Source organism: Jaculus jaculus, chromosome 1, assembly GCF_020740685.1.
Source record: "Jaculus jaculus isolate mJacJac1 chromosome 1, mJacJac1.mat.Y.cur, whole genome shotgun sequence".
In the NCBI taxonomy this organism is placed as follows: domain Eukaryota; kingdom Metazoa; phylum Chordata; class Mammalia; order Rodentia; family Dipodidae; genus Jaculus; species Jaculus jaculus.
This window is the reverse complement of record NC_059102.1, coordinates 72,219,939-72,236,577: the sequence shown is the minus strand read 5'-3', so window position 1 is coordinate 72,236,577 and position 16,639 is coordinate 72,219,939. Positions and strand designations below refer to the sequence as shown.

At 40.6% G+C, this 16,639-nt stretch overlaps 1 protein-coding gene across 7 annotated transcripts in view; it reads left to right on the top strand.

Moving 5' to 3' along the window:
• The window catches only part of Tle1 (TLE family member 1, transcriptional corepressor), a 108,561-nt gene that overhangs the window by 54,893 nt on the left and 37,029 nt on the right, over positions 1–16,639 (top strand). For all 7 annotated transcript variants that reach the window (XM_045152146.1, XM_045152127.1, XM_045152136.1 and 4 more), the window contains 3 exons: positions 10,650–10,766; positions 14,984–15,037; positions 15,791–15,943. In XM_045152146.1, the coding sequence (XP_045008081.1) occupies positions 10,650–10,766; positions 14,984–15,037; positions 15,791–15,943 (324 nt within the window). The remainder of the gene's footprint in view (positions 1–10,649; positions 10,767–14,983; positions 15,038–15,790; positions 15,944–16,639) is intronic.

Here is a 16,639-nt window from a genome sequence, read left to right as displayed (position 1 = left end):
ATGTTCTTAGGGGTTGAGTTTCCCTGCTTTAGGAGTATTCAAGCAGGCTGAGTGGAATAAAATACAGGTAGATTCTAAAATTTAACTAAACACTGTACACATTCAATCAAAAACAGCCCCGAGTATGTATGCAAGAGTAGTTATAATGACCAGATCCTCTATCAACAAAGAGGTTTAGATTTCTGGTCTGTTGAGGGATCCAAGTCAGCTTGTGACCAAGTGAGACCCTTCCCTGGTGCAATCCCAGTTACCTTGGATGATTTTGGTCTCAGTCAAGTTGCTGCCTGGGTCGTCGGGCTGCTGTTCTGATTTCTGGAGCTGGGCACTTGCTTTTCCTACGGGCAAAGCGAGTCGCTACTGCTGCCTCTGCTGCTGCTGTAGTTGCCACCACCGGAGCCACCACCGCTGCTGAAGCTGCCACTGCCGTGTCCACCGCCACTGCTCCCCCCCGAAGCCGCTGCTGCGGGATCTGCCGCCGCTGCCGCTCCTGGGTCCGCTGCTGCTGGGGCCGCTGGTACCGGTGCTGGAGCCGCTGAAGTTGCTGCCGAACTCTGCTCCTGCTTGGGTCCCGCTGTCAGCCCAAGTTGGCGTGGCCGGGTCCCGGGCCGCTGCTGTGTTCGCTGGAGCTGGGTTCAGGCGTTGGGGGAGGGGAGGGAGCCGCGGCTGCTCTGGAGCTCTCACTGCTCCACGTGTTTTTCTACCTCGCGGTCTTCTCCTCCGCTGCTCGCTGCCGCTCTCCCCTCACGTTTCCCGAGTTGCGGAGAGCGCGGTGTGAGGGGAAAATCCCGCACCTGGCTTGTCCTGCCGCTCGAGCTGAGAGTCTGGCGGCTTTCTGCTGCGCCGCCGCCGAGCTGCTGGAGCTGCTTTTCCGCCTGTGCAGGCTCTGGATGCTCTATAACTCTTCTACTTCTCCGCTGCCGCCTCAATTTCCTATACACCTCACTTTTTAGTAAAAGTGTGTATTTTGCTGAGTTTTTTTGGTCTTTTTCCCCCCTAGGCTGCTTTGGCGTGGTACCTACGCTGCCATCTTAACCGGAAGTCTCTCTTATTTTTGTTTTTGATGCAGGGTCTCTGTATCCTAGGCTGACCTTGAACTCATGACAGCCTTCCTACCTTAGTCTCCCAAGTGCCGGGATTAAAGACATAAGCCACCATTGTGGATTTCTTCTCTTGTCCTTTCCTTTCCCCTTTCCCTTCCTTTCCCTTCCCTCCCCTCCCCTCTCCTCTCCTCCCCTCCCCTTCCCCTTCCCCTTCCACTTCCCCTTCCCCTTCCATTTCCCCTTCCCCTTCCCCCTTCCCCTTCCCCCTTGAATGACTAGAATTAGAGAATTGACAAGTAGTCACATCACTTAAAAACACATTATTGGGCTGGAGTTGTAGCTCATTTGGTAGAATACTTCCTCATATGCATGAAGCCTAGGTTATATTTTAGCACTACATAAAACAAGGGCAGTAGCACATGCTTATAATCCCAGTACTTGGGCGGTAGAGGCAGAAGGGAGGATCAGGAGTTTGAGGCCAGCCTTAACTACATGACTGTCTCAGGAATTAAAAAAGAAAAGAGAGAGGAAGAAACCATATAATAGAACAGTCTGGATGTGGTACATACACCTATAATCCCACCACTCTTAGGGGTTGAGGAAGAAAGATTTCAAGTTTTGTGTTCGAGTCCTGCCTAGGCTGCATAGCAAGTCGTTATCTGTAAAAAAGGAGAAACAAAACAAAATACTAAACACATAACCAAAAAGCATATGTTTAAATAGTTTGACTTATTTAAGCAATGTTTGTTGAGTATTTATAGAGTCAAGTGTTTGAGGCACTGTATACCATGTTCTCATCCTCTCTTGATATCACACATAAACATGTGCTGAATATAGTAATGCTGAAATACTTCACTCATATGATACCTATTTGGAAATAAAAGGGGATTCTGGGGGATGTCTTAGAACAGGGAATGTGTAGATTCAAGGGTTCATAGTTGGGTTCTAAGGTTTGTGTGGTGGTATAAGTCAGAGCTGTTGCATAATTTGAGAGAGATCCCTAAGTCTGCATTTCTTAAAAGGAATCCCTGGTCCAGAAAAGTCTTTAAGTACATCATTCCCTTACCTTATAAGTCATAAAGCATAGTACCATCATTTTATCAAGGAGACTGGGTACATATGTTCATTCACTGAAATGACAGAGGGTTAGTGTTTAAATCAAATCTAAAGGCTTGTGTTGTCATTCCAAAACTAATTTCTAAAATCAATGGAGATTAATATTTAGAACTTAAAAGTTATTGTGTCAACTATCACTGTATTTCATAGGAAGGGTTTCTCTAGTTTTCTTCTCTAACAGTTCTCCTTGACAAATATGAAGTAAGACCAGGTCCTAGATCAGGATCACACATTAGTTCTTTTTCTTAAAACAAAAGCACTACAAACAGTATAAGGGGCAAGGGGGAGAGTAAGAATACTGTTAGACTATGGTAGCATTGGGAGGTGTGGTAAAAGAATAGCAGTTTTGGACAGAGGCAGATCTGAGTAGAATTCTGATTTTATAGGCAAGGCACTTTCTACTTGATGTCAGTGGTATCTGCCTCATAAAGAAGTCCAAACAGGAAGATAAGATACTGGGAAGCATAGTAGGTGCTTTAGGAATGGCCTCCCTTCCAGAGGAGCAAGGCAATAAATGCATTATTAATTGTTCTCACTGCCATTTGCTAAGGGGTTCTCTCCTTTAAAATACAGGTTGCTTGAAGCAGTTGAGGAAGTGAGACTCTGTCCACCTAGGTGACATTCATTAGTAACACTCCCATTGTAACACCATGGAGATGATCCTGTTTTTGGTCATACTCAGTATACTCAACTTGGTTGAAAGGAAATAAGGATTAACAACTATTTGCTCTAAGTATTTATGACTTAATTTCAGCAGATTTAACTAAAGAATTTAAAGGCAAAAATTGACTTGAGTCATGTAGAATTGCAAATTTTAGGCATGATGCAAAACAAAATACTTTTTTTTAAAGTTTTTTTTTTAACATTTATTTATTTATTTGACAGAGAGAAAAAGGGAGAGTGAGAGAGAAGGGGTGCGCCTGAGCCTCCAGCTACTGCAAACGAGCTCCAGATGCATGTGCCCCCTTGTGCTTCTGGCTAATGTGGGTCCTGGGGAATTGAACCTGAGTCCTTTGGCTTTTGCAGGCAAACACCTTAACTGCTAAGCCATCCCTCCAGCCCCAAAACATTTTTTTTTAACAGTTGCCTCTGAAAATTTCCCTTAGCAAAATGTAAGACTGAGTGAAAAGATCCTCTTTGCAAAAGCAGGCAACTGTGCTATGAATAGTGAAGCTCACATACGAGGGGGTTATCTGGTTACTGTGGAGGTAGTGACTTGCCAGGTGGGTCTGGGCTGTGTTGTGTACCCAAGTGGGAACATGTTCAGGTTTATCGCATTGTGATTATGGTGGAAATTGGCCATCTTTCATTCATAGCTACTTGTAAAATAAAAACATATAGATGATAGATAGATAAATAGATGGTAGACAGATAATATCAATGGGTGCACCAGAACCTTTTGCCACTGCAACAAATTTCCAGTGGCATGTGTCAGTTTGTGCATCTGACTTTTTGTGGGTACCTGAGAGTCGAACCCTGGCCAGTAGGTTTTGAAAGCCAGCACCTTTAACCACTGAGCCATCCTCCAACTACTTTTCAACTTTGTTGTGTATTTTAACTAGAAAACTTTGAATCCCACCTTTCTCCCACCCTGCTCTTTTGCTATAGTAATTGTAATTTACTGTCTGGAAATACAGGCAACAAATACACTTTCTCCATCTATAAGATGAGCTGTTCACATAAGTGCTATTAAAAGGAGGCAAATAACTCAGATTCTGATGAAATATTTTCTAGTTTTAGGGCTATTTCCTACTTAAGAGATAAGCTTTTTTTCTTCCCTGAAATGCTTGTGTGTAAAAAAAAAAAGTGTTTCATATCTGAGCTCCTCAGAGTTTGGGGTATTTGCATAGACTTTTTATAATTGAACAGTCTTAGTCCAAAAATGCAAAATCAAAAGTTATCTGAAATCCCAAATCTGTTGCCCAAAAAGGTTGGTGTTTGAAGCTTGAGGCTTTGGATTTCAGACTAGGGGTACTTCATCTTGCCTCATAAGGGATGCAACAAACTGAAAGGCACCAAGTCATCTCTATTAGTCAGAGTTCTCTAGAGGAACAGAACCACTGGAATGAATTATATTAAAAAATAATTTACTGGATTAGTTTACTGTAGTCCAGTAGCATTTGTAGGCCCGAAAATCAAGGAGCTAGCTAGCTGCTCAGTCCATGTGGCTAGTTGCCTCAGCAGTCCCAATGCCTATAGGCATCCTGAAGAGGCGCTAGTCTTCAATCCGCACAGGTCTTCAGTCCATGCTGGAAGGCAGCAAGCAGCTCTGGTAGCCAAGTAGAAGGAAAGGGCTCTCTTCACCCAGAGCTTCCTTAAAGTTCCCATCTGAGAGGGTCGCCCACTCTGGGGGAAGGGCTCACTTTGGGGGGAGGACTTCCTCCTTCAGTTAATCCTTCTTGGAAGCAACTTCAGGGACCCACCTGAAAGGGATTTCTGTGGATTATTAAACAGATCAGGTTGATAACACCTTAACCATCACAGCATCCTAGTAGCATTTAGGAAGGAAACTCTTTCAAAGGCTTGGCACAGATTTGGGTTTTATAATGTCTATGTTCTGAGTTGAGAAATATTATTATAGTCTCTTAAAGGTTCTTTGAAGTGTTTGTTTTCTCTCCAAAGGTTTTTTTCTTTCTTTTTTTTTGTGATTTACTTGGATAAGGACGATAGAGGACAAGCTGGGGCTGAGAAGGTGGTAACAGAAACATGTGGTTTAATGTGATGTCCACACCAATATTCACTAGCTGTACATGTCATCTCCTGCAAGGCCATGCCCCAAATCTGTGGGTTCTGATTCACCCACCTGCCTTTGACAGCCTAGTTCCTAGGTCTAGGGATAAGAATACATGTTTTTGTTTTTTGTTTTTTTTAACCATATTTTGCCTGTAAACTGCAAACCGGACAGGCTTTCTTCAGACCCTGTATTCAGAGTTCTCAATGCTTTTAAAAAGGGGTGATCTCCTTGGTTATAGGTTCAAAGTACATTGGTTGAAATGCATGGCATAACATCTGAGTGACCAATTGGACTGCAGCAAAAAGCACAGTGCAGTGATGGCTTAATGGGTACCAGGTGTAGCTGGAGAAGGCACGCAGATGTGATGGGCTGCATCCTTATTTAATTGTTTTAATGTTCCCCAAGAAGTTAATTGTCAGAATAGAGTGTACTGGCAAATTAGGTTCCCAGGGTCTTAGTGTAACTGAGGATAAATGAGGTGTCATGAGTCCTCAGTCTGCCTGTGACACACTTTTCCTGTGGGGAAAAGAAAGTTCCTGTGGGGAGCCATTGAGACATCTGAAGAAATCCATGTGAATCATGTGCTTGATTAGGAAAATCTGTCTAGCATTCGGTTTGTCCATGAACAGCTTTTCCTTTCAGGCTTGTTGCTGGTTGTTTCAAGCTGAAATGTCCCTAGGTGCATGAAGACTTGTGAAACTAGTGTTCAATGAATTACAGTGTCGACAGTGACTGGCATTTCATTAAACTTGCTTTTCTTTTTGTTTCTTTCTTTTTTTTAAAATATTGTTACTGAAGTTATCTTCCAGAATTATCTCAGTAGAAGTGAGCAACCATTTTAGTTAAATTGCTTCAAAATAAAATCCTTGGGACAAGACCATAAAAATTGGTTTTTATCTTTATCAGAGTACCTGGATCTTTGATACTCTAGTTAAGTAGGTGCTCAGACATGAACTGACTCATTGCCACCTGTCTTGGTCAGCAAAGCCAAATGTGGACATTTTCTTTTGAGTCTGCTGGTTGTTCTTGATGTTAGTAGAGGTACTTGACTACATTATAAGTTTTTAGAGAAAAGTACAGATTTATAATGGCATTGGGATGCTTTGTCTGCTTTTGGTTTAAAGAGGCTACTGGATTCCAGTACCCACTAGGTTCAATGCTTTGCTGACATTTCTATTAAGTTATACCCACAACAGGGTTCTGGTATGAAGCAGGGCTCCCACAGTCATTATAATGTGCTGTAATTTTGCTCCTCAAGGGAATGCACAACCATTTTTTGATTGTTTTTTCAATATTTTTACTTATTTTTGTGTGTGTGTTTGTGTGTATTGGGGACACATAGCAGGGTCTCTTGCTCCTGTAAGTAGAATCTGGCTTTATATGGATGCTAGGGAATTGAATCCATACTAGCAGGCTTTTCCAGTAAGTGCCTTTAACTGCTCAGCCATCTCCTCAAACCCTCTTTTTTTCTTTTGTCTTTCTTCCTACCTACATACCTACCTTCCTTTTTTTTTTTTTGGAGACAGGGTTGCATCTAGTCTACGCTAACTTTGAACTCCCTCCCAGTCCTCCTACGTCTACCCCGATTACCAGCATGTGTCACTATACCTGGCTTCTTGGGATGTGTGCGCGGCCATAGCCATATTGTTCTGCCAGCACTGTTAGTGCAAGTAGATAGGTATCTTGGGAAGTGTCAGTTATGTTACTTTGCTTACTGCCAGTGGAGATACCCTGAGGTTTGCTGTTCTCAAAGTTATCCAGATGGTAAGGTCCTTACCTGTTGTGGAGCATACCTTTTCTGTTCTTAGCCACATCACTCATCTAATGTGTAGATTCTGTATGTTTTTAGAATATTCTCACTTTCTTGTGACGTGTCTAAATTGGACCTATACCCTTAAGCATGGGTGACATATAAGGTGTGGTTTCAGAATTTTCAGTTTGCTTTGAAAACACTGTTTTCAGGTCTTGCTTTGCTCAGGGTTATCATATATTGAGGGCTACATAGATCTAGCTTGAGTTCCTGCAAACACATAAGACAATAAGATTTTATGTTTTAACAAAAAGTTTAGAACAAAGAGCAACATGTGTGCAGTCTGAGATCCCAGTCTTCAAGACATTTGTAATAGAAGTCTGTTCAGTATGGATAATGTTTGAATAATTCTGGCAGTTACTTAAGTTTTAAATATTGGGATGAGACCCTGTCAGTGTGACAACCCTGGTTCTGCTGTCTGTCACAAAACTAATTCATGATTAAATATCTGGATATAAATATTTGAAAAATGAATTCTATTTCATAGGTGCTATCTGATAGCTGAAAATACTTAAAATATGGTCCCTTGGAAAAGCCCTGCGTGGTGGCCCCACAGGTCTGTGGAACTCTTGTCCATGGGAGCCACTCTCCTGAGAGTTTTGCCAGGCTTGTCGTGGCTCATGAGTAGAAGGATTTAAGTGAAAAGGCAGGAAGTAAACTATTGGTTATTTTGCTATTACTGTTGTTATTATTTTAGAAACAGGGTATCACAATGTTTCTCAGGCAGGTCCTAATTGTATGTTCATATTTATGTGGTATGCCTATAAGCCACATAGATCAGGGGACTTTGTATGTGTCTGTCGGTTAGGGGGAGGATCAGAGAATGCATGCATTTGGCATTGGTATGTCATGTTTGGATATTTACCACCACAGTTTAAACAGCTGGGGTATAAGAGTTGTATTTATATATACTGAGTATCTCAAGAATTACAGTGATACCTAGGAAGTCATTTGGGGTTGCAGGATAGCAAAGGAGGGAGCTGCAAAGCTAGGGGTCCCCCGGGAAGTACTTGAAAATCTGAAGCACTGGCTGTTAATATCAGTGCAGCTCTTGAGGATGGAGCTATTTTCATATATCAAGAACAGCAGCCCATGTAGTACCAGGGCTAGATACTTTTATCCAGAAGACTTGTCTTGAAGACCAAAGGTATGAAGATATTTTTCTTTATATTTTCTTTATTTAGTTTAGAGAGAGGGAGAAGGATGGAGGGAGAGAGAGAGAGAAAATGGGTGCATCTGGGCCTATAGCCAGAGAAAGAGAAAATGGGCATATCAGGGCTTCTAGCTACTGCAAAAGAACTCCAGACACATGAACCACCTTGTGCATCTAGCTTTACGTGGGTACTGGGGAATTGAACCCAGGTCCTTAGGTTTTGCAGGCAAGCTCCTTAATTGCTGAGTATCTCTCCAGCCCCTCAAAGATATTTTTGGCAAACTTTGACAAGAAAGCCTGGCAGGAATCAAGTAACAACATGAGCCAGAAGTCCCCTGAATGACTGTCACTCCACATCTTTCTGTCCTACATTTTTTTTTTTTTTTTGCCTTGATTTGAATCAGCTATATAGCACCAAAGGTATGAATGAGGTGACATCTTGTTTTGTAATTTGCTGCAGTCTGCCAGTTAACGGGGACCTATGTAGGGATGCTAATTACTAGCCCAGTTCAAATTTGGAGGAACTTTCAGAGTTTTTCAAAATCTGTTCAGACTATAGGTCTCATTTAAGCTATTAAAGAAGAAATTATATTAGTGAAAGGGGAAACCTCAAATGTGATAGCCTTAAAGGTCTACCGTGGAAATTTACTTTCTGGAAGAAATTATGTTGTTTCTAACAGTTGTGTAGTTTCCTTTATTTTTAAAATTTTCAATTTTATTTTATTTTATTTTATTTTTATTAGTTATATACATAGTGTGTATACGGTCATGTTGGTACCATTGTTAACCTCCTCCCTGTACTCCCCCCTCCACAGGGACCCTCCTCGTTGGGGAATGTGGCTCATGCATAGTGGGGTTAGCCATCAGTTATGTGTAAGAGGCAATGTTACTTTTAGGTTCACAATTCTACTTGATGTCATTTTAAAAACAAGACATTAAACACTTTTGGAATTGCTGAGTGGTCTGGACCTCTAGTTCTTATTACTCAGGAGAGACTTTCAATTTGCCCCAGACCTGGACTCTGTCCTGTTTTGCTGGGCACTTGTGCTGATGTAAAGTTGAGTAAGAAACAGCCTGATGATTCTGCTTAGAGCCTGGAGGTAGTCACAGGGCTTAACTACTCTAGATCATGCAGGTGTTTAAGCACTTTCTCAAGAGAGGGTTAGCTCTTTGCAGGAATTATACTAATTTGCCTACATCTTAGTCAAACACTGGGGCCAGGCTGGAGTTCTTAGCAGACATTTATTAAGATAATTAGTTCAGGCTTTTTATAATCATGGAAAATGTTAATAAAAATTGAGAAAAAAAAAAGGATAATTAGTTCAGGGATCCAGCCTGTTCACCTTTCAGCCCCAGCCACTGTGGTAAAGACATTACTTTAGTTTCTTTATATTGAATTGTGTGAGTCCCTCCACCTTTTATCTAATACTCCTGGCATTTGTGGTGCTTGAACAGTCATGAATAAAAGAGCTCAGCTTGCTTTAGAACTGGCCCCTGAAGTAGAATATAGGAGGATTCAGATTGCATGCTTATTTCCAGTTTTGGTTTCTTCTTGTGGGTCGTGGAGCTGGGAAGATTGTCATGGTAAAGTCTGGGTTCCCCAGGGGAGCTTGGAAAACCAGCCACCTGGCTAATTACTTCTGGCTGTTAAGGAATAAAAATCCATGACCTTAAAATGATATCTACATGTCTGTACGCCAACAACAAAAAACACATACCATAAAATATTTGCTCTTTGTGCATATTGTTGTGATGGATGTGGTCCTGCTTATTAAGGTCTCTCCATCCCCTTCATTTTAATTTGGGGTTGAGAAAAGTGACATAATTACTTGCCCTGGCTTATCCCCACCTCTTAGTTTTCTAACCTCTTGAAGTTGGGGATCTGCCTTGTGAAAAGCAGTTTTGGCACAGCTCATTCAGCTTTGTTAAAGGCAGTAACACATCAGTGAACAAATTGCTCCCTTGCATATGCTAATCCTGAGCTTAAAAGAACTCTTTGTAACATGTCTGCTATAGCCTGAGGAGAGATGGGAGTTGAAGTCTTGTCAGATCATGTCATGTGACCCCTAAATAGCTAAAATGCCTATTTTCTTTGGGTCAGCAGTTCCATACTCAGCATATGCCAATGCAAGTGTCCTGTGTGGTTTGTGGAAAAGCTTAGTCCTTGTTCCTGCTTTTGTGTGCAGGACCTGTTCTTGTCATTGAAGATGCACTCGCTCAAATTTCAATGCTGTTGGGTAGCAACACCCAATCTTACTTTCAATAATAAGTTAAAGAATTCAAAATCTTTCTTTGTTGTTATGAAAATGGTGATTTGCCTTTTAGGAAAGCATGTTGTTAATCCCATCTGTCTCTGCTATGTTTATGCACAGCAGCATCCAGTTAAAGACTATCCCTCAGAATTCCCCCCCCCCCCCCAGCCCCGTAGTGGGGTGGGTACTGATGGTCCTCTGGTCCTCACCAGGAAGTAGCAGAAGGAAAAATTAAATTCTCTCATATCATAGCACACACAAGCAGCAAGCACCCATTTTTCTAGCACTAAGTAGAACAGAAGCACATTTTGAAGTAGTAGGACCTGAAGGATCCATGAAGGGTTTGATGGTAACATCAGGCTTCTTTTAAGTTCAGAAAGCTCTGTCAGTGGTTACCTTCAGTCTTTAGACACACATGTACCTTACAGGAAATAAAAGACCATCATTGTCATGTTTCTCAAATAATTATCACTTCCAGGTTGGGTTTTCATGTATACAAGAGGTTTGGGAAGAAATCTTTGATTAGTATTTTCTTGTCTTACAGAGTAATTCCCTCTTGGCCCCAGACACTCTAAGAGGCACAGATAAACGCAGAAATGGCCCGGAGTTTTCCAGTGACATCAAAAAAAGAAAGGTGGATGATAAGGATTCTAGCCACTATGTAAGTGAATAAAGGAATTCAAAGTAATCATTGTTTACTTAATGCTTACTTCTGAGTATACTCTGAAGTCTTAGATAATTCCACATTACTGAAAGTATACTATAAAGTGAGTAAGTTCTTAAATTCCAGGATATTAGTTACCTTTGAGAGCAATAAATTACAGTTTTTGTGTAACTAGTTTTAGTATATTGAACTTTTACCTGTGTTGCTCATGCAAGGGTTGCTTACGCAGGCCTGTAATCCCAAAACTCTGTAGGCTGAAGCAAGAGGATTACAAAGGTGAAGCCAGCCTGGACTACATAGTGACAGCATGTCTCAAAAAATCAAGGACTGTGGATATAGTCCATTAGTGAGGTACTTTCAAAGCTTGTGCCAGGCCCTAGGTTCAATCCCCAGCATGACCAAAGAAAGGGGGAGGGGCTGGCTTCATGGACTATGTGGCTGCTGTATAGGGCTCTATGCTAGAAGTACTCTCCCTCATCATCTTCAAGAATCTTAGCTTTTTATTTGATTTCATCTTAAATGTATCCCCTCCTTAGCTCCTTGTGGTACTGGGAATCAAACCCAGTGACTCATATAATAGATCAGTGCTCTGTCACCATTGTAAGATCCCAGCCCCAAATCTCTGAATTTGAAAGTTCTGTATTTTCATTTCATCTTGGACCTTGCAAATTTAGTAACTACTCTTACTCAAAAAGTAAAAATGTTGGTATCACTATATGCCTTTTGGATACTTTTCTAAGCAAATTCTGTTCCTTGTAAGTTTAAGGGTAAAGATTACCATCATCTTCAGGGAATGATCCTAGTCTGTGGTTACAAGAACAGCATCAAATATCAGTTCATTTTTGTGAATGAGATCACTGACTGTGTGATAGAGTGAGAATTGTAGGTACAGATATAGCATGAACCATATTCAAATGAGATCACTGACTATGTGATAGAGTGAGAATTGTAGGTACAGATATAGCTTCAACCATATTCAAAGAAGATCAAGCCAGCCCAAGTGGCCATTAGCTCAATGGAGGAGCCATAAACATTGAAGCTTGCAAATAACTTGAAAATGCCTAGTGCTTCAGGCCACATGTGGATGTGTTCTCAGGAACTTAGTTATAGAAAGCTGAACTAGGCTGTTTGCCTCTTGGCTTTGGAGGAAGAGGTATCTCCTGTGCAGCTAAGTGGTGTTTTGTTTCCTGCTGGCTTATTCAAGCCTTCAGCTAACAAGAGGCAATATTTTGTGAATACCAACTCAGGTTAGTGCCAAGTGCCCTGTCCTCTGACATGGATTATTTCATTTAATTTTTACTACAAGCCACTGAGTTGGGTATCACCTTCATTTTGTAGAGTAAGAAGCTGTGGCTCACAGTGTTTAAGGGTTTTGCCAAAGGTCATGGTTAGTACAAAGTCTAGAGCCTGCTTGACTCCAAAGTCTGGCCTATGTCACAGTCCAAATTCACATTCATTCTTGGAGTTAGTATTTCTCCAGAGGTCATCATATCAGATAACAGTGTGTTTATAGTTTAATGCCAACCCAAACCAAGCCTTTCTGTGTTTAGTGCTTAACCTTCTTCCTTTATCTGTTGCCCAGAGCTGCACTTTTATTTTGACATTAAATGCTAACAGTGAAGTTGGTGGTCCATGGCATGCAGAAACTGGGAAATTGTTGCTTTCTATAGGCCTTGTGTATTTAAGTTTTAATTCAGCATTATGGGACCTCGAATCAGTAGCTTGACATAACAGTTTTGTAGTTACTTGTACTTGTTATATCTGGTTAGAAAGGTGGGGTTAGGGAGTGATATATTATGTTGGAGAATGTGGGGAATGAGGCCTCAGAGCAGAGATTTTTGATCATAGGCGTTTGCTATACTAGATTTATATTTGTAGCAGGACCGAGTACAAAGCTAAGATTTAAAGTATAGAAGATTGACTCATGCCAGAGCTCTGTTAGAAGATAGAGGGTGTTGGAATGGAGAAAGACTAGCTGACGGGTAAAAAATAGAATGAAGAATCTCTAGAGTTCTGTAGCAAAATAGGAGTGAAGTTTACAACCACTTGTTATATGTTTTATGACAGTAAAAGACAGTAGTTTGAGATCCCAACCACAAATAATAAGGACATGAAAATACTTATTAACTTCAGCCAGGTGTGATGGCACATGCTTTCATCCTAGCACTCGGGAGGTGGTAGGAAGATCACTGATGAGTTCAAGGCCACCCTCAACTACATAGTAAATTCCAGGTCAGCCTGGACTAGAGTGAAACCCTACCTTGAAAAGCCAAAACAAACAAACAACAAAGAAAGAGTTTCATAGTAATAAAGTAATTGTTTGCTACTTTTAGCCAATTTACCACATGCACTATGTTTCTATAATTCTTTTCTCTAAAAAGGGAGCCCATTTAGTTTATGCTTATTTCATCACTATTAACCTTACCAGCTTTTGTGCTTTTATGTGGGTTTTACCGAGAAAAACAACTTATTTTAGTATGATTTTACCTTTTTTTTTTCATGAAAGCATTTCAGTAAATTATATTTTTGGATTACCCTGGCTTCTTGTTTGGTTGTTACAGTGAAAAGCCTGCTGTTTTATAACAGTGATTATGGCCTATCTTGTAACATATGATTGATAAGAGTAACCCATGTCTCTGAAATGTAGTCAAATATGTAAGAATATAGGTGGAAAAAGAAATACAAATTATTTAAGACCTATATTTAGAAATAAAGGTAAAGTTTACAGCATGGGATATGGGCCTGCAGAAGGCTATTGAGGATAATGTATGCACTAATATTCTCAAATGTTGTTTTGTATAATTTTGTAGCTACTTAGATCATAAATTGAGGTCTATTTCCTGTAGCTACTGGAGTCCAGTGAGTGTTCCTACTTCTCCCATATACTCAATACTTTTCACTATAGTAAAAGCTATGCATAAAGCTTTTGACTAAGAAAATAGATTTCCTTGTTTTTCAGTCTTAAACTTTACTGTAAGAATGACTGCATCTTAAATACAGCGGTTTTCCTGAATGTTTTGAAACTTGGGTATTCCTCTGATCTGCAAAGAGACAATAAGGCTATTTTGTAGGATGGTAATAACCTACAAATACTGCTGCCTGCTTGCCTTCCCTCGCTCCAAAAATAATTTAGGCTGGAGACTTTTTTGTTGTTTGTTTTTCTGATAGTTTTTGTTGTTTTTGATTTGTATTTTGTTTGAGATGGGGTCTCAGCCCATACTGGTCTCAAAACTTCATGTATCCAGGATGACCATGAACTTATGATCCTTCTGCCTCCACCTCATGAGAACCCAGATTACAGGCATGCACCATCAGACCCAGTTTTGTGTGGTGCTGGGAACTAAGCCTAGGGCTTTGTGCATGGTACATGTTATTCCCTCTGCCACATCTTCAGCCCCAGGAAGTTTATTCTTTTTTTTTCCCTTTGGCATGCATATGTATTTGTGTACAAAACTGCATGCTGGTCAGAAGACAACAAGGGGAGCCACCATTTATCTCCTTTAAGACAGGGTCTTCCATTGACCTGGAGCCTATTAGGCTAAACAAGCTGCCTAGCAAGCCTCAGATATCTGCCTCTCTGCCTTCTCAGAGCTGGAATTTTGTGTGCATGCTGTCATGCCTAGCATTAATGTGAGTACTAGGGATCAAACTCAGGCCTTTTTGCAAGTACTTTACGAACTAAGCCATCTCCCAGGTCCAAGAGGTTTATTTTCTGCTATAACTAGTGCCATGGGAAAATGGTTTGAGTAAATTTGCCTCTATGAAATGTCTGTGAGTGCCAGATTGACTGTTAGAATGTGCTTAGGTGATACATACAAAGCCAGTGATATTGTCAATGATTTTGTGTACTTTGAAATCAAATGGGAAAAGGATTCTGACATAAGGATATGCAGATTTTAGAATACAAAATAGATTTAGCTATTGCAAACATTTATTAACCCCCTACAATGTCCTAGGTTTTCTCAATTTACACTCTTCCTATAAGCAAATGGAGATTGTATAGCTGGCTTCCTATTGCAGCAGAATTCCTGTCTGGAATTTTGCATAACTTCAGGCTAATTGCAAGGGCTGGCAGTCTGGAAGGAAGCCCACATTGCATGACTTGAGTAGTTGTCTAATTAGGTTTCTTACTACCAAAAGCTACAGAAAGAAATTTAACTGTCCAAAGTCCATTCTTGACCTTTACTAAAGAATTAAAATTTCTTTTTTTCCAGGACAGTGATGGTGACAAAAGTGATGACAATTTAGTTGTGGATGTGTCTAATGAGGTAACTGCGGATTTTTTCAAAGTTTATCTTGAATAATGTAAGAAAAATCGAATTATGAATGAATGAAGTAGAGCTGCAGTTCTGTCTTTTTATACCTTTTTATATCAAGAACTTAATGATTTTTTATGGATGAGGCAATTAGACTATCTTACTCAAACCATAATTACTCAACAAAATTTCTAGGCTGGGGATGCAACTGATTTGAGGAGTATTTTTTTCCTTAAATTTTTTTAAAATTTATTTTTATTTATTTATTTATTTGAGAGAGAGAGAGAGAGAGAGAGAGAGAGATAGAGAAAATGGGCATGCCAGGGCTTCCAGCCACTGCAAATGAACTCCAGACACATGCGCCACCATGGTATCTGACTTTACGTGGAACCTGGAGAATTGAATCTGGGTCTTTAGGCTTCACAGGCAAGTGCCGTAACTGCTAAACCATCTCTCCAGCATGAAGAGTATTTTTCTAACATTCTCACAGGCAGCCTTGTTTGAAAATTCCCAATTCACTTTTGATTCTAAGTTGGTTTCCAGGCTAGGGGAAGTACTTGGACACCAGGAGCAATATGATTGTTTCCTTTTTTAGTATGTTTCTGGGTATATAACAAATGCTGTCTCGCTCACTTTAGTGACCTTAAGTATAACACTTCCCATTCCCAGTCTAAAAGATTCTGAGTATTATACTTTAATTTAGAGAGTATGGAAAAGACTGTCCATTATGAGCTAAAACAAAAACCTTTCATTATGTTTGTTGAGGACCCTTCTTCTCCACATGCAAGTCCTGCCCACTCACCCCGAGAAAATGGGATTGACAAAAACCGCCTGCTGAAGAAAGATGCTTCAGGCAGCCCAGCATCCACGGCCTCCTCAGGAAGCTCCTCATCACTGAAATCCAAAGAACTGAGCTTGGTAGGTAAATAATTGACCTTTGCTGGCTAGCAGTGCTTTTTTTCTTTGTTGACCATATGACACTGAAGTGTGTAAGCTAGGTTTTTGGGTGTTTTTTTTTTTTAATATTTTATTTATTCATTTGAGAGAGGGAAAGAGGCAGAGAGCGAGAGAGAGAGAGAGAGAATGAGAATGGGCGTGCCAGGGCTTCCAGCCACTGCAAACAAACTCTAGTTGCATGTGCCACCTTGTGCATCTGACTTACGTGGTTACTGGAGAACCGAACCAAGGTCCTTTGGCTTTGCAGACAAGCGCCTTAACTGCTAAGCCATCTCTCTAGCCCCTGGGTGTGTGTTTTAACATTAAAAAGTGAAACTCCCTGTGCCCCATTCATTGTTTATGTTTCTCTAACATACATTTCTCTTGGGAAATGATTAAAGTGGGCTGTTATTTCTGTCCTCAGATATGTTCTGTGAAACTTGCCTATAAGCAAATAATTGTCTTCTGTTAGGTCTTAAGACATGTTGATCTACTAAGCTGGCATTTATTTAGTAGACTGAGTGGTCATGACTGAGCATGTCACAGATGTGCTTCAGCACTGCGGATTCACAGGAGGCCTGGGACTGGTGGTGTGGGTGCATCACAATCCTTTCATGTGGGCATTTATTCACTGAGAAAACTATAGTGAGTATGTTACAATACAATTGTAACTCCAGT